At 40.3% G+C, this 27,703-nt stretch overlaps 2 protein-coding genes across 2 annotated transcripts; one reads left to right on the top strand and one right to left on the bottom strand.

Annotated features, from left to right (window-relative positions):
• Positions 1–1,059: 1,059 nt before the first annotated feature.
• Positions 1,060–16,936, bottom strand: map7d2a (MAP7 domain containing 2a). Its single transcript, XM_061703213.1, has 17 exons — positions 16,680–16,936; positions 14,758–14,847; positions 14,583–14,672; positions 14,423–14,500; positions 13,005–13,168; positions 11,801–11,897; positions 7,611–7,700; positions 6,261–6,367; positions 6,048–6,169; positions 5,670–5,935; positions 5,461–5,602; positions 5,224–5,380; positions 4,545–4,649; positions 4,404–4,454; positions 4,161–4,191; positions 2,076–2,640; positions 1,060–1,318 (listed from the first exon to the last, which is right to left on the bottom strand). Exons 1-17 carry the CDS (start codon positions 16,714–16,716, stop codon positions 1,060–1,062), a joined length of 2,451 nt encoding a protein of 816 aa, XP_061559197.1. The 5' UTR covers positions 16,717–16,936.
• A 2,785-nt stretch (positions 16,937–19,721) lies between these two features.
• pdha1a (pyruvate dehydrogenase E1 subunit alpha 1a) lies at positions 19,722–26,411 on the top strand. The gene is made up of 11 exons (XM_061703158.1): positions 19,722–19,834; positions 22,179–22,247; positions 22,334–22,507; positions 22,587–22,713; positions 22,803–22,894; positions 23,074–23,166; positions 23,255–23,410; positions 24,077–24,148; positions 24,234–24,301; positions 25,278–25,386; positions 25,480–26,411. The coding sequence occupies exons 1-11, from the start codon at positions 19,787–19,789 to the stop codon at positions 25,642–25,644; spliced, it is 1,173 nt and encodes a 390-aa protein (XP_061559142.1). The 5' UTR covers positions 19,722–19,786; the 3' UTR covers positions 25,645–26,411.
• The last annotated feature ends 1,292 nt before the right edge of the window (positions 26,412–27,703 follow it).

Raw genomic sequence — 27,703 nt, 5'->3', positions numbered from 1 at the left:
CTGGCTCTACATTTAGAAAAAAAAAGTGGTTGTGCAAACATTTCTAAGGAGCTAAGTAGTGACAAATTGCTGCTTTGTGCATTTTAGTATTTTTTTTTTAGAACTAGATCTATTGCATTATTATGACTATGTAACAAATCAATGCATCAAAATACCCTTAACATTAACAGCAAGGTCGAAATTGCTCACGAAAAGTCAACTTTTCTGTTGATATAAACTAATATCAATTTAATTACTTTACTTGCAAATCCAGGTTTCCTTCCAGTTTGCAACAATCAAACACTTCGGCATCATCTTCATCAATATATCAATATATATATTGATATATATTATATATATCAATATATAAAATATATCAAATTTCCTTGAGACTGTATGTCCATAGTGCTAGACATTTCTTCAAAATTCAAAAGCCTGAAAGGTTTTTGACACACTTCACTATGAGGGATCGGTATTATAATCAACTAATTTATAATTAAGAATGTGGTCGAAATTGAACTTGTGGAATTAATTGTTGAATAATTGTGCTTAATAAAAATAAAAGCAAAATGTAGTGAACTACTACTACAAGCAGCAGAGGTACTGTTGTTTCGGTTTGCCTAACATGAAGATAGCTACAGAAGTAACAATATTTTGCATAATATCCATGAAAACCTCTGCTATAACAGCAATGTTATGTTCAATATTACACTGGCTTATAATGGGAGTTCCAAAAATAACCAATTCATTGAATGTTAATTCTCTCCAGAATGAAATCGAAGGAACTTTAGTCAAATGCCCATCCCCATTCCATATTTTGTCTATACTGCCTATCCCTGCTGGGTTCACGCAAAAGGCAGAGTACTGCCCGAATTGGTTGCCAGTCAATCGCAGCCCCTCCCCGACTCTCCCTCACTATCGCCTGCATCTGCTATACGTGATTAGAATGTTGTAATACTGCAAGGTGTAGTTTTACTAGTAGCTGTCAGTTTATATGGCTCTCTTCCCATTAATGTATTGATATAGATGTTTATTTATAATGCGAGGTCTAGTTTGTGTAAGGGAGAAAAACTTGATTCACTAATGGATATTAAGTTGATTTGAGGAAGGAGAGGATATCCCGATAAGCTTGGAGTCTGAAATGGGGCTGACGACCCCCTGGATCAGGTTTTTGTTGCAGTCGCCGACGTTGCTTTCAGCGGTCCTTTTGGAGCATGTGACGCTGCCTGTCAGGTCCATCAGGTCCTGAAGGGCCCGGGTGTTGCTTATGCCGCCTTGCTGTATTTCATTAACTGGCGAGAATTCTGGGATGGAAATCAATTCCTCATTTGAAGCTGGGCTGGAATATAACAGCAAAAGGATTAGGTTTGATTCTCAGGGCATTGAATCGATGCAACTGTAGTGTTCTGGTTGTCTTGGAAGACGTTTCGACTCTCATCTGAGCAGCCTTCATTAGTTAATGCACGTAGTGTAGATGGGACAGCTCAAGCTTGAGTGTTGGTGCAGAAAGTTAGGGGCATGCCCCAACCATGAATGGAATCACTTCATTGGAATGCATAAAGAAATTTATATATAATGTAAAGGCCTCTGCCTGTCATCGGCAGTTGTTTGGATGGAATCACCCTAGTTAATATTCCATTCAATTTTTAAAAAAGTTGTGAAGTCACCCGGCATTGGAGGCTTAATTATTTAATCTCTTCAGAAGGGATGAAAGGACAGCATTGCATGTGGGGGATAGTAGTGTCTCAAGCACTCTCCTCTGTTTGGAGAATGTTTCTCAAACAACTGTTGTTGGCGAGGAGAGGCCTGTCCAATGTATTTTAACAACTGTCATTTTCAATCTCAAAAGAGTACCATTCTTGGTTGGGGCATGCCTCAATTTAAAAGGATAAGTACTTGGGTACCCACACCAACTCTCAGGCTACAGCTGTCCTATCTGGCCTATGTGCATGAACTAAAAAAGCCTGCTCGGATCCAGTCCAGTTAAGATTGATTCAATGCCATGGTAATACGACCTGAATGAATGAGGATTTTGACAAGCACAATTAGGTTCAATTTTAAGGTTTGATTTTATTTAGAAGGCCTCTGTGGCTTACCTGACGTCCATGGACTGCACCTCATCACAGGACCGCGTCACCTCCAGTGGCTCCAGATGAATGGCGGGTGGTGGTCGCGGTCCCAAAGGCAGGGGCGTCACACGTTCTTCATTTCCGCCTGACAAGGACGCCGCTTTCTGTTTACTTACCTCAGCGGTCACATGATCTCTCATTGGGACACTTTCTGCCCTCCTGACCACTCCATTGATCTCATTATGCTTAACCCTTCCACCTGTCTCATTGGTTGGTTCTTCTTTGAATGGGTCCATGTCTTCAAAATTGATTCTGGGCTTATTTGCATTCGCCTGCATTTCCCTGTCATGTAGTTGGGGATCATCCACACCATCCTTGGTTATCTTGTCCGTGTCTATCATTTTTCCGGTGTCCAGCCTATTGTCCGGAACACTGTGAGCTGGTATCACTTGTTGAGTATTGTTTTCAACATGCTTCTGACAGTCCATCTGTGCTGCTTGTTTCTTCCTGCCCCTGTCGCCCTGGCTTGAGACCTGTTCTCTACACCATTTATAATCTTCCTGAGCTTTAGTTTCATCGTTCTTTACCTCCCCTGTGGAGAATAACAAACATCACAATGGGCTACATTTCATTTGAACAGATTTGCGGATGGAACATTTCCATCTGATTTTCACCCTCTCAGTTTTCATTTTTTTTAGTATGGGGAAAACAGCACTCAGTGATGCACTCGGGGGTCTGACATGAGTCGCTCCTCCCCGACAATGTAAAAACTTGAGCGCCTTCGTTCACATAAGTGGTTATCCAGTGTAATTGTGAGTTAGTACTATTTAAGCACCTTTGAGTACCCTTTAAAAGCGCTCTACAAAATAATTTTATTTTTATTATTAGGGCCATTTATACCACTGCGGCGTGCAGTTTGCTAGCTAGCTATGCCTGCACCCCGAACATGCATCTGGATGCAACAATTTACAGAACAGCTTGGTGTCATTATTTAAATTCCTACTGCAAGGTGGCAAGCCTGCTGCCCGTCCGCCAGCTAAGAGGGCCCGAGAAGCATGACAGTTAGCGCCTCTTGTCTCGGCATGGGAAGCTCCGCAACGATATGACGGATACATTCCAGCCACCGAAGGCTCTAAACATATATTTCGCTGCTCAAACATGCAGGGATGTCGAGGCGTGATAAAGTTGGTTGGTAAAGTACCATGCATTTTTGTAAGGGGCATGGTTGCATTAAGGGGACACACCCAATACATTTGGGAGTAGAGCCAATGGCTTGATTTTTCACAACTTTTAAGTCTCCATTAAAATAAGACTACCTAAACTTTGGCAGGGTTGTTAATAATTCTTCTCTATAGTCTAACACATTTTGAAGACATTTTTAAATTAAAATGGACTTGTAATCTGTCTCCGTAGAGCTATGTCAGAGCTATAAAGATAATTTCAAGGACACATTCATTTATAGCCAGCTCCTACGGTGCTGTGTTCCATTAAATTACATATTTAATGTCATTTAACGTTATTGTTCCCCATTACTCCCCACCTCGCCATAGGATTTAAATGTGAGCTAATATTAGAACAGTGACACAACTCATTATGTAGACAACAAAGTTTAGCCACAAATTTTAGCCGAAGCATACATTTGACAGATTAAAGAATAAACAGGAAAATTTAAAATAATGCACAGAATGGCACTGCCACCAAAGCCAAACACACCTGATTTGGATCAGCACCAAATTTCCTACCTTTGTAGATACTCACCTAATCCATGTTTGCATTTTGTCAATAAGATTCATGCATCATTCACTTTTGAATAATTAAAAATGTAAAAAAAATAATAATAAATAAAAATTTTGTAATGTTTTTGAATGTTTTTTCTTGGCCCATGCACCACCCCACCAGTTTACTGAAAATCATTGATAATCCTTCTAAGTGGAAAACAAAACCTTCTTTATGTTTTTTTATTTTTTTTTTTTTAAAAGAGCCAGCTCATAGCAATAGATATCTGCCATGCATGCAGCTGCAAGGCGTACGAAAGAGGTGACGTATGCAGGAGAAGCAGACAAACGTAACTCAACAGTAACTAAATCAAATACTGTACAGTAGGCTACTAACCTGGTGGTGACCTGGTCTCCACCTGTTCGTCCTTCAGATTCAGTGCATAAAATGACGAAATCAAGATTTGGGACAAATAGGACGCAAAACCAAAGTATCATCATAGAATTTAATAAATACACAATCAACAGAAAGTTAAATAAATTAAAGTTGGGGGGGGGGGGCAAGAAAAATAACATTGTGACATCAGCAGGTGTTTGAAGGCAGCGGGGCGACTGTATGAGAGGAAGTCTCTTACAGTACCTTCACGTCAGTTTCCCCTTTCCTCGTTCTCTTCATGATCTCGTCAATTCTCTGCAAAAAGGCATCAACGTGTTCATGAGCTTTTCAAATTAAGCGTGGTTAAAAAAAAAAAAAAAAAAGTGTTTCTTTGTTTGGAATAACCTTCTTTCTCAGCTGCCTTTCCTCATCTAGATGTTGTGTCTGCTGTTCTCGGTCTTGACGCTGACGCTGAATTTCCTCATTTGTTTGAACATTAGCCTTTTCTCGCTTTAAAGATATGGAGCAAAAGGCTTTAGGACAAAGCAAACTATGCACAATGAGCATGGTGATAAATTTGTATTAAAATATTGTATTTATCAGGCATGTTTTTTAGATGATTATCCCATTCATGAGAAATCTCCCACACAGCACAGCCGACAGTATTTAGAGAGCAACAATGCATAATAATAATAGCTTAGATGTACTGTATATAGAATTATTTTCAAAACTGGTTAATATTGCAACTTTTGCTCTTAATGAATAATAAGAATGAAAACGAGGGGACTTATTGTGGAAAATTGTAATTGCTTGTATATAAATATTTGGTTATTTGGTGTGCCTGCCCACCCATCAAGTGTGAAAGTAAAGTTAGAAAATGTGTCTGTAAGCAAGCCGTTGAGATTTTGACGTCACACTCGAGCTCAGGCGATGCGTCTGCAAACTCATTTACAAAGACAGATGCAAACAAGTCTGCATTATAAGACTGTTTACATTACTAAAACAAAATAACTAAAAATCAAACACTGGCATGAATAAGGTCCATTTGAACAGCAGCCATCCATCATGTATAATGATCTCTTACCTCTCTGCCCATTAGCTCCTTCTCCTGCGCATCCTGTTGTCGTTTGTGTTCTTTTTGCATTGCTGTGTTCGAATCTGTGCCTTTTTTCCCAGAGTCCTTGCGCTCCTGCTCACATTGCTCCTGTGCATGCTGTCTGGTCAGCTGATCTTCCTTGAGCCTGACAGCAGGGCACATCATTAACTTTATTCACCTTTAAAAGTCAATCCATGCTACCTTTAATCAAACAAATTTGCTCACCTTTTTTCTTCCTCTCGTTTTTTGTCCTCTAGTTCTTTCTGCGCCCGAGCCTGACGTCTACGCTCCGCTAGCATCCTGCTAGCATCCTCTGCATTGGTTATCCCGGCTGCTACCTTCCCTGTGGCTGTGCATGGCGATGATTCTATTGGATACATGCATAAAGGGTAAGTAACCAAATCATATGTTTATTCATGTTATTAGACACCTGCCTCCATTCTTCTCTCCATTCTTCTCTCCATTATGCTCTGTTTTCCTCCTAAAAGAGTCTTCTTTATTCTCAGAGACATCACCTTTGATGACTTCAGATGATTTGGCTTGATATACGTCAGCTGCATTGTGGATATGGCGGTCATTGTTTCCCACTGCGTCACCCTTGGTGTGTGCTTTCTTATCATTGGATAGCCGAGGTCTAGTGGGGGAGTGGTGGTACTCATGGAGGTTGTTGGGCGACTGCATGCGCGTCTTAGAAGCCAGCCTGCACTCATACACATTTGACAAAATCATGGAAAAATAAAAGCAGTTTTGCACAAACTAACACTTGGCTTTTTATATCCCTTGGCATTTCATCCCCAGACAAATAAGCTCACTTGGAGGTAGTCGATGATGTCAGCTGTTTGGTGACATTAGCAGGAGATTCAGATCTTCTGTTTGTGTTTGTCAATGCACCTCCTGGAGAGGCAGTTCTTCTCTCATTTTGGAGACGCTTTTTCTGTAAGTAGCAGAGAGCGAGCCTCTAACTTGTTTGTTCTCACAGAGGTTAAATGTGGAGGTCGTCAACAACAGCATGTGTCCTGCCTAACCTTGGGTGTGTTGGGAGTGGACTGAGAGCCTTCCAGGAGCCCACTTCTGAGGGGGTCAGCGGGGCTCCGTGAGCTGCACAACGGTGACCTGCGAGGGCTGCAGGGCGCTGCATGACGACAAACAGGATGCTTATAAAATCAAATGACAGCAGATGGGTATCAGTTCAGGAGCAGCAGGGGGCAACTTGTCTGCAAAGTGTGTGAAGCTTACAGAATCATTTTTTACAGCCACTTGCAGAAGCAAAGTCACCAGACATTGTGATATTGTGGTACAAATTTATACAGCATCCATGTTAAATTTGACAAGATTTTGCACAATTAAGCTGACTGAGCAGAGTAGGATGACAGAACCATCCTGCTGTCAAACATAGTTGGAGTGACGTGTGTACAGTACGCAGCATAATTGAAACACATGAATGTAAAACCAACATTGTACAATATATCACTGACACGTCATAACATGGAAACTCACACTGCTCCATCATCCTTAGCACACACAGTACAACAAAACTACAAACTGTTTTCTTGCTGTCCCACATGACCTCTCGTTCCATCTGCCACCATCTGTGAAGTGTAATCTCTAAAAAGTGCAGCCATGGCAGTGGGTGACTATGTCTATTTTTGTATGTGCATTTATGTTCTAGGTCATGTGCAATTAATCTCCAAAATGCAAAAATAATCATCTACTCATTAAGAGTCATTTAGGTAGCTGATTCTAGGAAATCTTAACACATTAGAAACAGTAGTAATACAACAATTTTCATGTAGTCTGATTTCCTGTTTGTGATTTAAGAGGTTATTTATTCTGGTATGATAAATCCAAGGGGGAATTGTTTATTCAAATCCAGCATTCCAAGTCTTAGCCGCTCTTAAGAGCAATTTCCTGTTTTGTTTTACCAAGTTCTAAAACAAATGTTCAAACCAAAATGATTTTGACCTTTTTTCTCCTGCATTCTGGTCTAATCAGTCTCACACCTCACTACAAAGTACTGGGGGGGGTTAAATAAATCGTTACAACATTAGGTACAATCTAATCTTACCCCGTACAAGAACTGCATAAAAAAAATTGCCTTTTCATTTTTATCTTTACAAAGGCAGATTTTCCTACAGCTGTACAGAATCTCAGTCTGGGCCTAATGACTAAAAGTACTTTGGAAATTCCATTCACACAGGTTTGATTCAGAACTAAAAACACACACAACATGCAGACATAACAGTGGTTTGGCTTTTTTCATGGTACATTCAAATCCCACCCAAAGGCAAATGAATTTGGATCTAAAATAATAACTGTCTCACGGGGATATACTGTACATTTGGAAGTACAGGGGGCTGGGGAGAGCCAAACATTACCAGATTCGCTGACAGCAGGAAGAGGGGAGGCAAGGCCATGGGAAAGGGTGGAGGCAGCAGAGACAGAGAACGATGCATTCTCAGTGTCACCTAAAGTCAGCAGGTGGAGCAGAGCAGAGCATTATGAACATTTCTTTTGAGGCTTATTCAGCCTTAGAGACCCAGATGTGAGTTTAAATACCTGCAAGGACACTTTGGTCAACATCCCAAAACATTTTATAGATAACATACGTTATAATTTGAAGCTGTAACAGGTTGTGCGTGCGCAAACAGCGGTGCACTTTGTTTTGCATTAAACCTTTTTTTGTATTTTGGTGCTATCAAGATGCCAGTGCAGATATGTCACACCATCTTGTCTTTGAGGGAATCGAAGAACACTCATTTCTATTCATGCATCCTTCCTTTGAGAAGCCAGGCTGTCAACAATGATCACACCAAGAGAAAGGCTCTGACTAAAAATCTAGAACACTTAAAATTACCAGGCAGGTTAGGTACTTCAAATCCCACCTAATTAGATCCAATGTACTGTAAGAGCTGTATGAAAAATTCAGCCTTTACAAAGATAATAATCTGTATTTTTTAACATGATTCTTTTTATATTCTGCTTTATTTACACCACTACAAGCTACATCCTTTCAAAACAGAGACCCAACTGTGCATTACGAGATGTCATGTTTGGATAAGATGTTATTCCATATACAAGATTACACTAAAGCACATGTTTCACTTGATTGCCCCTGGCGAGGCCACGCTGATGCTCACCTATCTCGGATGTGCCTCTAGGGAGGCTTCCTTGACTCTCTCTGGAAGTGGCAGTTTGTAAAAAGTGGGTTTTTATACTCATGTGGAAAGTATTTTGCAAAACCAGTTCAAACGTTTTTGTTTTTTACATACAACGTAGAACAATTATTAGTTTTAATGTATGAAATTGTTTTGCATCAAGTTGAATTCAAATGCAGTCCTTTAAATATTCCCAAATGTTAGTAGCCAAAGGGTCATACATTAGGAAGCTCATCCAGTGAAAAAAAATCTATACCTGGTCGATTAAAAGAGTTGATATCCTGGCAGGAGGGTTTTGCAGACTCCTTTGGAAGGGCAGGTGCTCAAAGTTAAAAGGGGGCACAATAACCTTTTTTTTTTTTTTTTTTTTAAACGTGGAAACAATGTAACTACAACATGTGCACAAAATGCTAATTTTTGTCCACCCAATACAAATTTGTAGCTCCTTACTGGACAGTTGGGTAAGGAAATCGAGAGCTCCTTCTCTGGAAATGGTAAGCGAGGCCAGGGCTAAAGACAATGGACAGAAATACTGTGGTAAGATTTTCTTTTCTTTTAGACTGGGAATAAGCTACATTTGAATAAGACATTTGGGGGAAAAAACTGCATTACAGGCTATTGACGAGATCAGACTACTAAATGACACTTTCCTTTAAGAACAGTTTCCAGCAAACGTGTGTGTCATTTGCTTACCCAGATGTCAAAGTTGTTCATGAGAATTTAACACACAAATTAAATTTTTGTGTGCACACTATATAAAATTTGTGGTCACAAATTAGCATTTCGCATGCATGTTATATCTATATTGGGGCCATAAAAAAAAAAAAAAAAAGGTCCTATGTCATGTATGTGACTCCTTAGATTTTAGTGGATCTATTCATGTGAGCTTTTTTTCTTTTCTTTTCAATGAAACACACAGTTGAGAAAATCCTGACGTGAAGGGGTGGTCCACCTAACTTTCTACATAAACTGCATAGCATTGCTTCTCTGCGCTCAATTACATTTAAGCATCTGCGGTAATACAATAAAAATACAAAAAACAAACAAGAACAAACAAAAAAACACATAATACATAATGCTCTTGATCTCAACTGATTTTACTTAACCATTCTCATTTTGCAGCAAAGTATTCAATTTCACTCAATTGGCATGAAAATTATTTATCCATCCATCCATTTTCTGAGCCGCTTCTCCTCACTAGGGTCACGGGCGTGCTGGAGCCTATCCCAGCTATCATCGGGCAGGAGGCGGGGTACACCCTGAACTCGTTGCCAGCCAATCGCAGGGCACATATAAACAAACAACCATTCACACTCACATTCACAGCTACGGGCAATTTAGAGTTGTCAATTAACCTACCATGCATGCTTTTGGGATGTGGGAGGAAACCGCAGTGCCCGGAGAAAACCCACGCAGGCACGGGTAGAACATGCAAACTCCACACAGGTGCACGCGACAAGACAGGCGGGGCCGGGGATTGAACCCTGCTCCTCAGAACTGTGAGGCAGACGCTCTAACCAGTCGACCACCGTGCCGCCAAAAATGATTTATTTACTACAAATTTGTTCAACTGTCTACACCAGCGGTGTCAAACTCATTTTTGTCAAGGGCCACATTGTTGTTCTGGTTTCCCTCGGAGGGCCATTACGTCTGTGAACCCATATAAATATATGATGGCCTCATATTATTACACATACACTACAAATTGATGGATAACTTGTTTTGAAATCAGAAGCCAGTAAAACATTGCTTGTTCTACTATTAATCCGTGTATTTTAAAAGGGTGATTGGTAACAAAAAATGCTTGCAATATCTTAATGTTACTAAAAGTGAAGACAATTTGCAGTTTTGGTATTTTAGCAAGATACATAAAGTCCACACACCTGATTTGCTCTTGCGGGCCACATTAAATGATCCGGGCCTTGAGTTTGACACCTGTGGTCTACAGTATGACGTATAGTGATGGGCAGAACAATTAATTGATTGTTCTTCCATTAGATGGCAGAAGGGACAACATAAACTTGTGACATTTTAGTTTGGTGGTAAACCATGATTTTCTTTTCTCATGTAAAATATGTGCCTTGGGAAACACTGCTATAGTCTATCCTGAAGTTGTTTTACTATGGTTTGTGAATTGTGTTTTAAGTTTGAGCTCACAGTATTGGATATCAAAATGCAGGATTATTAATGATGCCCAAAGTAGACTACAACACAACTATCATCATTTCCTTACCTTTATTATTATTATTATTATTATTATTATTATTATTATTTTACTTAATATTACTGTGCAGACCTAGGGTCTGTAGCTCACCTCCTCTCAAGTAGCTGATCCACTTTCTGCCACTCTTTCTGAAAAGAGACATTTTATTAAATGTAAAATTTAGACTAATGCATGGCAAGATGCTTTATTATGTGCCAGGGTACTTATACCATAGATTTTTCAGCATCAATAATAACCAGAAGCATCAATAATAACCAAAAGCATGTTTTAAAATGAGTAGGTTAATAGTTACAGTACAAATAGCAATTCAAAATGTATTTAGCCTTCACTAACTGTAGGCTTTCAAGTCTCGACATACTTTGAGAAGTCGGCAATTTATTATTATTATTTTTTTAAATAGACATTACAGATTATGAGTGCATACTGGATATGTGGAGTTTGCATATTCTCCCCTTGCCTGCGTGGCATTTCTCCGGGCACTCCGGTTTCCTCCCACATCCCCCCCCCCAAAAAAATGGTAGGTTAATTGACAACTCTAAATTGCCCGAAGCTGTCAATGTGAGTGCAAATGGTTGTTTGTTTATATGTGCCCTGTGATTGGCTGGCAACCAGTTCAGGGTGTATCCCGCCTTCTGCCCGCCGATGATAGCTGGGATAGGCTCCAGCACGCCCGCAACCCTAGTGAGGAGAAGCGGCTCAGAAAATGGATGGATGGATGGATGGATGGATATGCTGTATCTTCTGTCCAAATTCTAAGACATCAAAGAGTTAGAGCAAACAAACCCATTTGTATTATTTCATTCCCTCACCCAATGACAATAGATAAGAAATTTGAACAGGAATCACATTCACAAGCACTAATAGGAATCAATTATCAATTATCAATTCCCATCCCAAAAGGACTGGAGTGGAACAATTACATATGGCACGTAATGCTAATAAAATAATACGGTCAGATGGAAATTAGGATATTTTGACCTTGGCGGAGATCTGTGCTCTGTTGAATGCCATTCTAGTCCAGATTTCTTTATCCTGCACTTCTATTGGTTCTGATTTGATTAGGTGACACATTTTTAATGCATATACTGTAATACATCCATAGTCTGCTGCTGTTTCAAATCACCAATTTCCTCCTGTTTAAGAAAAATACTATTCCCACAACCTGTGAAGACTAATACATTCTTACCTGCTCCAATAGTGAAGCCTCTGCTCCAGCGTTTTTGTCTGTTCTCCAGGTTGAGGCTGCGCACCAGAGAGCGTCTCATCAGGGCCTCCAGCCGCTCCTGAATGCATCATTGGAGTTATTTTGTCATCCTATCACTGTTTTTTTAATCGTAATGTTCAAATTGGTAACTTGGCTTTGAGGCCATTTTGACCCCTGGCATTTTAAAATCCATATTGCATGAAAAACAGTTTAGCGCTAACAACTCTAAATCAGTCTGGCGTGCATTACAATCGCTGACCAATTACAGGCAATGATCTCCCCAAGCTGAGAACAATAGTACACCAGCCAACGACTTGAATACCTTCTACTGCAGTTTTGAAAAGGACACTTTCACACCCCACACCCACCAATCCCCACCACCGACCAGAATCACACCTCTTGACTTCTGCATTAACCATCCACGAACAGGATGTGAGACGCATCTTCAAACAACAAAAGATTAACAAAGCGGCAGGCCCAGACCATGTGTCTCCATCCTGCCTCGAAGTCTGTGCGGACCAGCTCGCTACAGTCTTCACACAGATCTTCAATAGATCTCTGGAACTGTGCGAAGTTTTTGACTTGAGTTCATTGTCACATTTCTGTTGGGCCAATTATACATTACTCGTGCACTCCCTCTAGTAGTCTCGCCACGCTGCACTATTTGCATATCTGTTGTTGACCAATACTGGCCACTCATGCCAGAGTAACATGTGCACCACTTGCACACTGAATGAGGAATATCTGCAACATTTGCACAATCGACACTGTCCCAGATTATCGTACTACTAGTCACTTTAAACTGCATACACTCCTTGAAGTCTCGGCGCCCTTTGCACAATGGTTATTGCACCGGACTATTGCAATATTAGTCATTCAAACTGCTCTAAGTGCTAGAGGAATAAGCATCTTTTTGCCCAATTGTCAAAAATAAATAAATAAAAAATTGTACCGGCATTACCAGATATCTAGCAACCCTTTATTGTTCAGTGACTGTTTTTCTCAACGTCTTTATGTCTCAAAACTGTTCTCCGTCAATTGACTGTCTGTTGTCGTACTAGAGCGGGTCCAACTACCAGAGACTAATTCCTTGTGTGTATTTTGAACATACTTGGTAAAATAAAGATGATTATGATTCTGATGATTCTGATGAGAATTTTTGGGTTGAAGACTGGATTCGTCTGACCTTTTCCTCCTCTAGCTGCAGTCTTCGCTTCTCTTCCACCGCAGCTCTGCGCAGCTCCTCCTTGTGCCTCTGCTCCTCCAGCCGCTTCCAACGCTCCTCCACTGTGCGCTCATACTGCAGCTGAGATCGGCGCTCCTTCTCCTTGATCAGCTGTTCCCGTGCCGCTAAAAGAGACAAATCCCAATGTGTTACTGGTTTTAAAAAAAAAAAAAAAAAAGACTAAAGACTAAAAAAAAAACTAAAGTAAATCCCTGCAGAATCACCAGTCGCGAACTCACCTACTCCAGAAATGTTCTGTAAAACGTAACTAACAACTATTCGCTGAAAAACTGCCCTATTCATACCTTTCAACATTTGCTGTGCTCTTTCTTTAACACAACCGAAGATGCCACCCAAATGCTTGTTCTAAGGCGCATGTTAGTGGATTAGTAACTAGCGTTGGTCACCAGCTTATAGCCGACCGTCTTAACAGTGAACAGCAGCATGATGGAAGATTCCAGTAGCGGTCCAACAGGTAAGCGAAGCTCCTTGTTTGGTTGATGCCAGAGAAAGCAGGGTGGTAAACTTTTCAAGATGATGACGAGAAAAGTCTGCATCGATCGCTATTGGCTGTGGTGGAAATTAAATCACTGTAAACTGTTCAACGTAAGGTACAGGAATTGCTCAACTAAAGACTAAGTCAAGTATATTTCTAAAGGCCTTAATTATTCAATTATTAATAATAATTACAAATTCATGTAGCACCCTTAATAAAGACAATGGGGTTGTTTGCGATATATATTCAGTATGTATTTAAAAAGATTTAGTATGTATCACTGAGTCAAACACTTGGCTGTATATATATGTAGTGTTATGTGACATACACACCAGTGTCTGACTTTTGGTGCATTTTTTTAGTAATAAAATCTTTCATCTCTTAGCGGCAGCATCTCTCAACTCTCATCCACTCTATATTTCACTTTTTAAAAAACACATTAACAATGCAATTAAATAGAATGCAAAACCCTGGTGACGATAAGCAGTTCAGAAAATGGATGGATGGATTAATTAAATGGACATTATGCTGCCGCTTCTAGTGTGTGTGCCTTGGCCACCTGGCGGCAGTATAAGACAGACATACAGTACACGGAACCAGCAGAGGACCAAGAAAATATGCCTATGAGTATTATTATATTATCTGTCTACATTTGCTGCTCCACCGTTTCTGTTTAAATATCCATTGCTTAAAGGCTTTTAACACTGCAACACCGGTGCTATTCGTTCGCGCCTCTATGGCGTTTCTGATTGTTGTTAGCATTAAGATAGCAGACTTTAAGGCAAAGGGAATTGTCACAATCGGAAACCTAAAGCCATTTCAGATAAACTGAAACAATACAGAAAAGTTTAAATGTCGTGATTTTTAGCAAAAGCTCACTTACCAAGGCTTTTTTCCCTCTCCTCCCGTCTTTCTTTGGCTAAACGCATCCTGTCATCTGTCTTCAAGACACCCTCCACAACTGATTGATAGAGACATCAAAGGAAAATCAATGCAGGCTAATTACAGACAAATGGAAAATGTGACACTTAAGTGACATTTACTTGGTTTGCCAACATGGTTGGTGCTAATGTTCGCCACCAAGTGTGAAGGCGACGCATGTCCGTTTAAGAGAAGCTTCTTGTCTGTGTTGGCTGGAGTTATAATCACCAACATGGAAGGAGAGATGCGACATTTGGTTTTGACTCAACAGCTGCAGTGTTGATTTGGATTACTCACTTGTTTTTTTAGTTCTGGCAGGGGAGTTGTGACTGTTTGTTCCACTTCCCTTGTCGGCATGCGGGACAGTTGGAGGCGCCATCTTAACAACTGTAGTGCAGAAAGCAAATAGTACATTGATATAAACATCAAGCTTGTCTTGATGCGGCTTCAGCAATTGCGTTGGGGGGAAATACATAAACTGGTACTTTTGCCAGACACTTCATTGGGTACCCCTGCAGTATACAAACTATCAAGATCCAGGACAAGAAATGAATCCACAATTCTTCTTTTACTACACAATTTAGATTGACACAATCCATAATTCTGCTGACACAATCATTATTGTGGTTGTAGTCTGCAGTTACTGTCAATTGTTTACCTGTTTTAATACATTTGAATAAAGGAGGGGGGGGGGGTAGAATGGGAGAGACAATTCTCTTAAATAAGGCTATGGATAACTTTAAACTGTCTCTTTTCTTTTTTGCAATGTGTCATCATCCTCAGATCTTAAAAAGGTAATGTGCCTATTTTCACAAAGGAGTACACAGTGCAGATATCCGTTTTCAAATGTTGGAACTCAAAGTAAAAAGTCATCAAGTAAAAATACCTGAAATATACAAAGTACAATAACAAACAGTAATAAAGTACTTACAGTACTTTGCTACTTCCCAAACCTAAGCTAATGCATACGATGATAAAGCTTATACTGTATATAAAATAACAAATGGCTCTAATTTAAAACAACAACAACAAATGACTAATGTTAGGAATGTGATAATGTTTGTGTCTTAACAGGATATAGGCTATACGTACTGCAGCATAACTGGGCATGAAAATAAGAAATGATCTTAACTTGAAGTCTGGCAGGACTATTAACGTGCTCACTACTACAGTACATTTAAATACATGAGGTAGTCTTCACACAAATGACTCCATACACCTCTATGCTCTACTGAGCAGTTTTTACGTTTCTACTGAAGCTATAATGAAATATGTGCTGATTTACACACGTCTGTTTTGTAACAAAAATCAAAACTTGTTTCGGACCCCGCTGGGTGAGTATTTCATTTACTGTGTGATTTTCGGCAGTCTTCTGTATTTCTTTGCTGTGTGGTTTGTGTGCTTATTTTAAACACCGCAACAGCCTTGGAAATGTGTCAGAAATTCATTTTAATTTTCAAAATTTTAATGTCATGCAATAATTGAATTTGAAGATCCTTTTTTGTCATGGATGATTCCACTTCTTTTACTGACATGTTATGTTTCTGCCATGGTATTGTTTGAATATTGATGTGTTTGATAAATAGCAACAATTTTAGTATGCACAGTAAAAGAGCTTCAGTTCCAGCCTTTTTGACTCCAATGAGTAGTGAACCTCAGCGTGACATGGAAATTGAGTTGTTCCCTGCACTGGACGAAATGTGATTACTGACCTGCTGATGTTTGTCTTCTTTCAGGGTGTGGAGGGCCTAACAATTACTTGAACTCTTAGCATCATCATCAACATCTTCATCTTTGGCGTGGGAGGATGCTCGTAAAAATAATAGTCTAATCTCTAGAGGGGCTGCACTGTGCCACGTCAATGTACTCAACACCCTTTAAAGCTCTGCGACGGCTCAATGACGTCATTAGAATAACAACGTTGAACAACGTTTCGCTTTTAAATATCCAACAAGCCGATCCCCTCCACAACAACTAAACAAATTACAGGAAACACGAGGACGTCGATTTTAATTTATAAATAATGTGGATATGTTTGCAAGAAAATAAAGCATGGCAGAGCTGCAACATCATCACCATCATGCACACATGTATTGTTTGCATCGAGCAGACCGTACAGCTTCGAAAATAAACACACAATTATTATTGTTATTCACAAGCGTGCAATAAAGTCTCACGAAAACATCAAATTAAAGAGTTATTCCGCTGTAAGCATTTACCTGCTGCTACTGTGTCGGATGGTGTTATGTTGGCCATAGTCGCAACTGAAAAAGGCTAAAAACAAGCCGCAGTGACGCCGCTATGCAGCTCAGGTGTCCGCTTTCATCCGCGAACCTCCAGAGGATAAAACAAACTCAGCATTCAGCTAAACAGTCTCGATGAAGGTCATAGCGAGGACTAGGTATGAGGAGTCTGGCGTGGATGTGGGAGAGAGATGCTGCGGTGACATTTAGGTTTACAAGCCAGTGAGCACAGCGGAAGCATGCACTGACAGCATGACGCACTAGACAGCCAATGAGGGCAGTCTCTTAGTCAGAATCAGAATCAGAAACAGAATCAGAATCAGAATCAGAAACAATCATCTTTATTTTCCAAGGATGTCAAAAACACACAAGGAATTTGTCTCCGGTAGTTGGAGCTGCTCTAGTACGACAACAGACAACAGTCAATTGACAGGGAATACTTTTGAGACATGAAAACACAGTCAGAAAGCATTTACTCAACAATGTTGGCAAGTCTCCAGTCGCCCTGCTGCCTTCTGTCTCCATGTCTAATCTATATATCCATCCATCCATCCATTTTCTGAGCCGCCTATCCTCACATGGGTCGCGGGAGTGCTGGAGCCAATCCCAGCTATCATCGAGCAGGAGGCGGGGTACACCCTGAACTGGTTGCCAGCCAATCGCAGGGCACATAAAAACAAACAACCATTCGCACTCACATTCATACCTGGGGGCAATTTAGAGTCTTCAATTAACCTATAACGCATGTTTTTGGGATGTGGGAGGAAACCGGAGTGCCCGGAGAAAAGCCATGCAGGCAAGGGGAGAACATGCAAACTCCACACAGGCAGGGTGGGGGATTTAACCCCGGACCTCAGAACTGTGAGGCAGAAGCTCTAACCAGTCACCCACCATGCCGTAATCTATATATCATATAGTATATATTACTATACTTTATATATTGTATAGTATATATTGCAACTATTACAACCCCAATTCCAATGAAGTTGGGATGTTGTGTTAAACATAAATAAAAACAGAATACAATGATTGGCAAATCAAGTTCAACCTATATTTAATTGAATACACTACAAAGACAAGATATTTAATGTTCAAACTGATAAGCTTTATTGTTTTTAGCAAATAATCATTAACTTAGAATTTTATGGCGGCAACATGTTCCAAAAAAGCTGGGACAGGGTCATGTTTACCACTGTTACATCACCTTTTCTTTTAACAACATTCAATAAATGTTTGGGAACAGAGGACACTAATTGTTGAAGCTTCATCCATCCATCCATCCATCCATTTTCTGAGCCACTTCTTCTCACTAGGGCCGCGGGCGTGCTGGAGCCTATCCCAGCTATCATCGGACAGGTTGCCAGCCAATTGCAGGGCACATACAAACAAACAACCATTCGCACTCACATTTACACCTACGGGCAATTTAGAGTCTCCAATTCATGCATGTTTTTGGGATGTGGGAGGAAACCAGACTGCCCGGAGAAAACCCACGCAGGCACGGGGAGAACATGCAAACTCCACACAGGCGGGGCCGGGGATTGAACCCCGGTCCTCAGAACTGTGCGGCTGACGCTCTAACCAGTCGTCCACCTGTGCCGCCTAATTGTTGAAGCTTTGTAGGTGGAATTCTTTCCCATTCTTGCTTAATGTACAGCTTCAGCTTCATAATGCGCCACACATTTTCAATGGGAGACAGGTCTGGACTTCAGGCAGGCAGTCTAGTAACCGCACTCCTTTCGGGCCCAGAGAAGCCATTTCTGGGTGTTGTTGATAAATGGCTTTTGCTTTGCATAGTAGAGTTTCAAGTTGCACTTACGGATGTAGTGCCGAACTTTATTTACTGACATTGGTTTTCTGAAGTGTTCCTGAGCCCATGTGGTGATATCCTTTACACATTGATGTCGGTTTTTGATGCAGTGCCGCCTGAGGGATTGAGGGTCACGGGCATCAATATTGGTTTTCGGCCTTGCCGCTTACATGCAGTGATTTCTCCAAATTCTTTGAAACTTTAGATGACATTATGGACCGTAGATGATGAAATCCCTAAATTCCTTGCAATTGTACATTGAGGAACATTATCCTTAAACTGTTCGAATATTTTCTCACGCACTTTTTCACAAATAGGTGAACCTCACCCCATCTTTGCTTGTGAATGACTAAGCAATTCAGGGAAGCTCTTTTTATACCCAATCATGGCACCCACCAGTTCCCAATTAGCCTGTTCACCTGTGGGATGTTCCGAACGGGTGTTTGATGAGCATTCCTCAACTTTCTCAGTCTTTTTTACCATGTGTCCCAGCTTTTTTGGAACGTGTTTCAGCCATAAAATTCTAAGAAAATGACTAATTGCTTAAACAGTCAAGTTTATCAGTTTGAACACTAAATATCTTGTCTTTGTAGTGTGTTCTATTAAATATAGGTTGAACATGATTTGCAAATCATTGTATTCTGTGTTTATTTATGTTTAACACAACGTCGCAACTTCATTGGAATTGGGGTTGCATACAGATTCACTTCACACAGTGAAATATTTCATGCTTTTATCCATCCATCCATCCATTTTCTTCACCGCTTCTCCTCACTGGAGCCTATCCCATCTATCTTCGGGCAGGAGGCGGGGTACACCCTGAACTGGTTGCCAGCCATTCGCACTCACATGATTATAGCTAAATCCCAAATTCATCTCCCAAAGAAATTTGAATATTACATAAGAAACAATTCAAATTAATTCTAAAATATAAATTAGGAAATGGCCATCTGAAAAGTATTTTTCATATTTACAGTATTTCCTATGAAGCTGTATACGAGTTTGACTTTTTTAATTGAACAAATGAAATAAACAAACTTTTCTATTTTATGTACCTTAAATCAACCTCACCCTTTATAACATTTCACTATCTTATAAATCTCTAGGACATATTTACCGTGGGAAGATGAACATAAACTGTGGTGGCAGCAGAACCTTCAAGGCAACGGGTTACGAGTAGAAGAAGAAGAAATTAAGCGGAAGCGGAAGTACATCGGCTTCCAAAAAGGACGTAGCTTGCTGAGCTGGGAGGTAGCAAGTTAGCTTAGAAAAGATGCTGTCAGTTTTATCTAATGTGCTGAGGACGTGTGCTCAAAAGAATGTAAGTATACTGCTGTCGTATCACGACGGTTTAAATGCAAGATCCCGCAACGTCCTCAAACCGACATTATGGATATCAATAAATACCTAAAATGAAACTAAGGGATCTGCTGACCTTGTAAGGCTAAATGGTAGCTTCCAGCTGGCTGCACTGAAGTCTGAAGCCAAATTGTTTTGGTTAGAAAATAAGCTCCGCCTTATAGTCTAAACAGGCATACGTTTATTATTTTGATTTTGAGTACGCGTTTTACGCCTGCACACTACCATAGACAACAACAATAGAATTGACATCTAACCGAATGATGTCTCAACAATAATGTTTATGGAAAATATGCACATACATTAAAGCAATATCAGAACACATGAGGAGATGCTTGTACAAAATTGAGCAGAGAGCTCATTTCCATTTGTCGTCCAGAACATAAAATAAATGTTTTGATTCATATTAACATGTCACTGACGAACGTAATCTCACTATGGAACGTAATGTTAGGGATGATTGAAGTATACAAAGTGGGCCAAAAGTAGCTAGGCCGATACGCCTATAAAATAACGTGTTCAAACCCACCACCACTTTTAGGGTCTCCACCAGTTCAGCGCACACAAACCCGCACCTAAACTTGAAACCCCAATACTGACCCTGAAACCCTGATTTGAAAATTCAACCCTTGTTTAAAACCATATTTTCATTTTCAAACACAACCCATATAAATGAAAGATTACCTCATCTACTGTAGTTACATACAGTATACTGAACACGTTGATGAATAACCAGTTTTGAAATCAGAATCCTATAAAAGCATGTTTTTCAACTATTACATTTCTTTTCAAAGGGGGATTGGTAACAAAAAATGCTTGCAAATAGCTCAATGGTATTGCACCAGAACAAAATGAGCAATTTTGATTTGCTTTCGTGGGCCACATAAAATGATGTGGCGGGCCGGATCTGGCCCCGGGCCACCAGTTTGACAATTGTGCTAAACCCTTTGCTTAATACTACTGTGACTTGAAAAAGTGTATCTCGGAAGCTGATTGAAATTCATACAGATTTGGAATTTATGTTGCAGTGTTCCAGAAAGGACATCAAGAGCATATACAAGATTATTTTTCATAAATAGGATAGCCGGCATGGTGCACGACTGGTTAGCACATCTGCCTCACAGTTCTGACCGGGGTTCAAATCCCGGACCCGCCTGTGTGGAGTTTGCATGTTCTCCCCGTACCTGGGTGGGTTTTCTCCGGGCACTCCTGTTTCCTTCCCCCCAAAAACATGCATGGTAGGTTGATTGAAGACTCTAAATTGCCCGTAGGAGTGAATGTGTGTGCGATTGAGGGAAGAATGGAACGGGAGATCGACAGGCGGATCGTTGCAGCGTCTGCAGTGATGCGGACTTTGTATCGATCCGTTGTGGTGAAGGATTACTCTAAATTGCCCATAGGTGTGATTGTGAGTACGAATGGTTGTTTATTTCTATGTGCCCTGCGATTGGCTGGCGACCAGTTTAGGATGTACCCTGTCTCCCACCCGGAGATAGCTGGTATAGGCTCCAGCAGCCCGCGACCCTAGTGAGGATAAGCGGTAAAGAAAATGGATGGATGGATGGAGGATAAGCGGTAAAGAAAATGGATGGATGTAAGTGTATCCATCGATTTTCTATGTATGAAAAAAAAAAGTATATGTAAGTACCTACAAATGGCCTACCTAGCGTATAGAGGATATTTTTCAGAGTACTTTTCAGACTAACATGCTGCTTCTTGAAATTTACATTGAAACGTTAATGTTCAGGGACCAGCTGGATGCAAAAGGTTCTTCTTTTTAATGTTGTATTTTCAAGGGTTGGACTAAATTGCCAAAATGTATTACTTGTTTCCTTCACAACAACAGACCAAATAGTTTGCTTCTAGCATGGTGAACAAAATGTAAACAAACACATGGGCATACAATGATTCTCAAATGGGTATGAGTACCACAAGTGGTATGTGGGCTCCCTCAATTGGCATGGGAAAGATTTACTGCATAACGACAGTTCGGTTGTATTTAACTTTATCCTTAAGTGCAGTGTTATGTTCAAACTAGATGTAATCTTACAGCGGCTTACAATAATGTTAAATGTACTTTTTAGGAATAAAACCTCATTTTTGATTAACTCATAAGTTTCTGCACTGCTATATTTTAATGTTGGTCATAATAGTGGTACTTAAAGTGCAAAGTATTTTTTGATGTGGTTTGAGTTGGGCAAAGTTTGAGAAACACTGATTTATTTCTGTTTAATTTCCCTCTCCCTGCTCTGTTATCATACAGCAGATTTACTTGAAAACACTTGTTGAACATTGTATGCTCTCAGGGTGCTGCAGTGGTCGTGTCAGCAAGGGCATACGCCGACTTCACAACTCAGGCTACCTTTGAAATAAAGGTTAGTTAACCTTTCAAACAACACTGAGCTGGCCAAAGCCCATGACACTTTAGGATCGTGATGGACATGTTGTTGTTTGTACTTAGAAATGCGACCTCCACAAACTGGATGAGGGCCCGGCCACTCAGGTGGTGATGACTCGGGATGAGGGCCTGCAGTACTATCGCACTATGCAGACGATGAGACGAATGGAGCTGAAGGCCGATCAGCTGTACAAGCAGAAGATCATCAGAGGCTTCTGTCACTTGTATGACGGCCAGGTAATCAGGAACCTAAATCTCCATTTGCATATTTTTGAACACCTCCATTTTGACTTAAGTTTTTTGTTTCTCTTCGCAGGAGGCCTGCGCTGTTGGTATCGAAGCAGCGATTAATTTATCCGACCACCTGATTACGGCCTACCGCGCCCACGGGTACACTTTCACGAGGGGAGGCACTGTGAAGGAAATCATGGCTGAGCTCACGGGTGAGCCCCACAATCAATAAATATAATTTTCAGCATTGAGATGTTCATATGTTGATGTTTCAGTGTATTAATATTAGTTTTATATGCAGGGCGAAGAGGTGGTATTACAAAGGGCAAGGGAGGTTCCATGCACATGTACTCTAAACATTTCTATGGTGGAAATGGCATTGTTGGAGCACAGGTAAGTGTCTAAAATGTGGACTCCATGCATAAAACATATTTTGTCAACATGTTGTGGATGTAAATCTGCATTAGTTATTTTTGATGTGCCATAAGAAGACTAAACTATACTTGTGGTATTTTTGTACTCTGTAAAAAGGATCTTTTTGGAGGTTTGTACTTGTGTGTCTGACTTCTCAGGTTCCATTGGGTGCTGGCGTGGCTCTGGCTTGCAACTATCTTGGCAACCAACAGTTATGCGTCTGTCTTTATGGTGATGGTGCTGCCAATCAGGTGACTTTTACTTTATTTCCTGCTAGTTTTTTTCACAAACACTAGTGATTGTTTTCTTTTTTTCTGAAACAAATGTTGTGCTCCACAGGGTCAAATCTTTGAGACGTACAACATGGCCGCACTTTGGAAGCTGCCCATCATCTTTGTTTGTGAAAACAACAGGTATGGCATGGGCACGTCAGTGGAGCGTGCAGCAGCCAGCACGGACTACTACAAGAGAGGCGACTACATCCCTGGTCTCAGGGTACAATTCTTCCTCATCTCTATTCAAAACATTATCACAAAGAAACTATGACATTGTATTCACAGTGTTACTCAAAGGTATCAGTTATTGCTAGATTCTGTGGACTTTTTTTTAATGTCAAAATTGGCTATTACCGATCATAGACATGTCACAAAAAGTGACTTAACGACTAAAAAAACGTCCATAAAGTGTCAGTTAGCTTTTTTCCTCTTCCCTTTTTGCTCGGCAAGTGGCAATGTGCCCTTAACAGAGTCCTGGTCCAAACCATTACCTCTTTTACACAGCATTGCAGCTCTTGTCAGAATAAAGTAACGTTAGTTTTTTCGGCGGACTCATATTCGAATCACCACCAATTGGTGAAGAGCCCTTGTTTTTAATTTAAAAAAAAAAGTGTTACCAATTTCTCTTGCCCTGTTGTGTTGAAAGCATTAGTCACTGTCCCCATTCACTCGAAACTGGCGCTGACATAGTTACCCATCTAATTATCTGATTGTGTTGCAGCGTAAAAGTATACACAGTTGTGGCAATACCTGCGTCTTCTCTGTAAAAGGCAAAGTTTTGCAGGAAGTCAATGTCTGTTTATATAAATACCCTAAGAGTGAAGCATGTGCTACTGCGCAGCAACCTCAAATGCATTTATTTAGTCCACAATCTTTTGGATTTCAGGTGGATGGGATGGATATCCTGTGTGTTAGGGAAGCAACTCGGTTTGCAGCTGACATGTGCCGAGCTGGGAAAGTATGTTAAACACATTAAATTATATGACGCCAGTCGTTTCTTTTTTGTACAGTCGACTTACTTGCCATCTTTTTATTTTTTTTAGGGTCCTGTTCTGATGGAACTTCAGACGTACCGCTATCACGGTCACAGTATGAGTGATCCTGGTGTCAGGTAATCAAACGTCCTGATACAGACGAGCCCTGTGTGAATAGCGAAAACCCTTGACTAATTGAACATCCCCCAAAAGGGGGCTGTAATTGCAAATAGAGGCCCACAAGTTGGCAGCAAAGCAATTAAAACGGCAACGATCATTAACAGTTTACACTGCTTATAGCATGTACACAATCATGAATCCATGTTACATAAACTACTGTATTCATTTGTTAAATTATTAAACACAAACCACCTTCACATGAGGCTTATCAATAGTATTAGCTTGCAAAATAACTTAGATAACAGGAAAACAAATATGCCCTTAGCACGTTACACAAATCTTATGAAGTCATTAATCACATTTTGGCATTTACACAATAAAAGGCAAAGTAAACTACATGAGCTATTAGCTGCATCGACAGAAGAGCAGAATCATTTGGTTTCAAACTGACTCTTTGCAAGCTGCATTTAATGACCACCAACAAAACAGGATATCTCAAATACAGCTGAAAAAAACACTCAATGAATTATACCTAAAATCAACAGCAAGATTCCACCAGATGGCGTCAAAGTGGAACCCTACTTAAATTTGGCTTGAGACCAAAAGCAGTGAATTTTTCAGCTAATGGATGTTAGGTTCCCCCCAAAAAATTATAAATGCGAATATGGAGGGTTCCACTGTATATGTTTGTTTAGTGGGAATCTTATTTTCATTTATCAACCAGTGATTTATTCTAGAGCAGTGGTTCTCAAAGGCCCGCTCAGAAAACACAAACCTGCCATATTCATCTTTTTTTTAAACTGTTGTAGTAAAAAATAAAGTAAATACACTATGTTCCAAATTATGCAAGTACGATTTATGTTAAACATTAGTTTAAGTTTTTCTGTCATCACGATAAATATATAATTTTTATTTTTTATTTTTTAGTCTGCACTGAAAAAACTGTTCTAGTACACCCTCACGACATCCTTGTACAAATCTTTGCCCTCACAGCTACCGCACACGCGAGGAGATCAAGGAAGTGCGCAGTAAAAGCGACCCCATCTCCTTGCTGAAGGACCGAATGCTCAGCAACAACATGGCCAGCGTGGAGGAGCTCAAGGTAGCAACTTCTTCCACGCTGCAAAAAAAGATAGGTTGTTGAGCCATTTGTGCTTTTAAGATTCATAAGTAAACTGTTGCTTTTCATTTGTAGGAGATTGACGTCGAAGTGAGGAAGGAAATCGAAGACGCTGCCCAATTTGCCACCACAGATCCTGAACCGCCACTGGAAGATCTGTGCAACCACATATTTCACAACGATCCACCGCTGGAGGTGCGTGGCACCAACCCATGGACCAAGCTGAAGTCTGTCAGTTAAATAATTTTTTTCACCTACTCCACTCTTAATATAAAAATTACTCTTCTGCCCCAAAGCAAACTCTGTGATATGATAGCTATTAAAGTCACACCTTAGACTAACAACCTAAAGTCTCAGCAACTTGTTTTAGATGCAGTGCGTATTTTACACCTGGGGTTCTTATAGTAAAAGTACAAGATGTGGCTGCAGTCCTATACATTCATTTACCATTTATTTGGCACTCATATTTAGAAATGTTTGTAGGAAAAAGCAACCCGGCAATAAACTTCAAGAGGATTATTCAGTTAATCTGCCATGATTATTTATACATATTTGATCACCTAGTACTTGGTTAGAGGTTATATAAAATATTGAAATTCCCTCTCAGTTAAGTACTTGGGAGGCATACTCTAGGTAATCTCTGGGCCACAAATGGCGGCAGTGTAAGACAAATGTTGTCCATTGTTTTAATTTGTATTGCCTGTCAGGTGTGTTCTTTCAAAAATTATGTTATGCAAGTGTCACACTCCATAACAGGCAGCTAATAAACTGTGCTGACTCAGTCATTATGTCACATTTAAAACAAAGTAGAAGTCAACGTCTTGTTCGTCTTTTCTCAATAATGTGAGAAGTATTTTGCCAAAAAAAACAAATGTAGAATGTCCATACCTGTTTTGATTCATCTTAAAATGTTCATCTGCCACTGATAACTGTTACATTGCGAGAAAGATGATGATTCAAGGAAATGTGGTCTTTTATGAACATGTAGTAAACTATCTGAAATCCTCTGTTTTTGTTCTTTTATTGTTGTCGAGATACTGTATGTCAGGTAAAAGTGTTTGGCTGGAGGCCAATTAGGGTTACCTGGATAATTATGTGATGACTGTTAATCAAAGGTTGTCATAAATAGAACTGGTTGGTTGACTTTGTAGTTTCAGTGAAGTAGGGGACTTGAACCATACAATTTAGATCAGAATGGAAGATGCAAACTACCATGAAGCAGGCAGTTTCGATGGCTTTGTTTTTCACCAGGATATCAACACAGAGGACATCTGCCACCATAAATGTATGCTTTAGTTATCATTTTCTAGCATGAATTCCACTTTATTTTGGAAGATTAGAAGATAGTAACAGGGGTTTGTAATATTTTGACCCGCTTGTGCACCTACATTAACAAAGTAAAAACATCTATAATGCAGTGTAGTTGTACACTTAGCTACATCTACCTATGGCCCCAATTCCAATGAAGTTGGGACGTTGTGTTAAACAGAATACAATGATTTGCAAATCATGTTCAAGGTATATTTAATTGAATTCACTACAAATACAAGATATTTAATGTTCAATCATATGAACTTTATTGTTTTTAGCAAATAATCATTAACTTAGAATTTTATAGCTGCAACACGTTCCAAAAAAGCTGGGACAGGGTCATGTTTACCACTGTGTTACATCACCTTTTCTTCTAACAACATTCAATAAACGTTTGGGAACTGAGGACACTAATTGTTGAAGCTTTGTAGGTAGAATTATTTCCCATTCTTGCTTGACGTACAGCTTCAGCTGTTCAACAGTCTGGGGTCTCTGTTGTCGTATTTTAAGCTTCATAATGCGCCACACATTTTCAATGGGAGGCAGGTCTTGACTGCAGGCGGGCCAGTCTAGTACCCGCACTCTTTTACTACAAAGCCACGTTGTTGCCCTTTGTCACCAATTCTGTTCATAACTTTTATGGACAGAATTTCAAGGCGCAGCCGAGGCGTAGAGGGGGTCCGGTTTGGTGGCCTCAGTATTGCATCTCTGCTTTTTGCAGATGATGTGGTTCTGTTGGCTTCATCAAGTGCTGATCTCCAACTCTCACTGGAGCAGTTCGCAGCCGAGTGTGAAGCGGCTGGGATGAGAATCAGCACCTCCAAATCTGAGACCATGGTCCTCTGTCGGAAAAGGGTGGCGGGCCCTCTCCAGGTCGGGGATGAGATCCTGCCCCAAGAGGAGGAGTTCAAGTATCTTGGGGTCTTGTTCACGAGTAAAGGAAGAATGGAACGGGAGATCGACAGGTGGATCAGTGCAGCGTCTGCAG

This window comes from Phycodurus eques, chromosome 17 (assembly GCF_024500275.1).
Source record: "Phycodurus eques isolate BA_2022a chromosome 17, UOR_Pequ_1.1, whole genome shotgun sequence".
NCBI lineage: Eukaryota > Metazoa > Chordata > Actinopteri > Syngnathiformes > Syngnathidae > Phycodurus > Phycodurus eques.
This window is presented reverse-complemented; position numbering and strand designations above follow the sequence as displayed.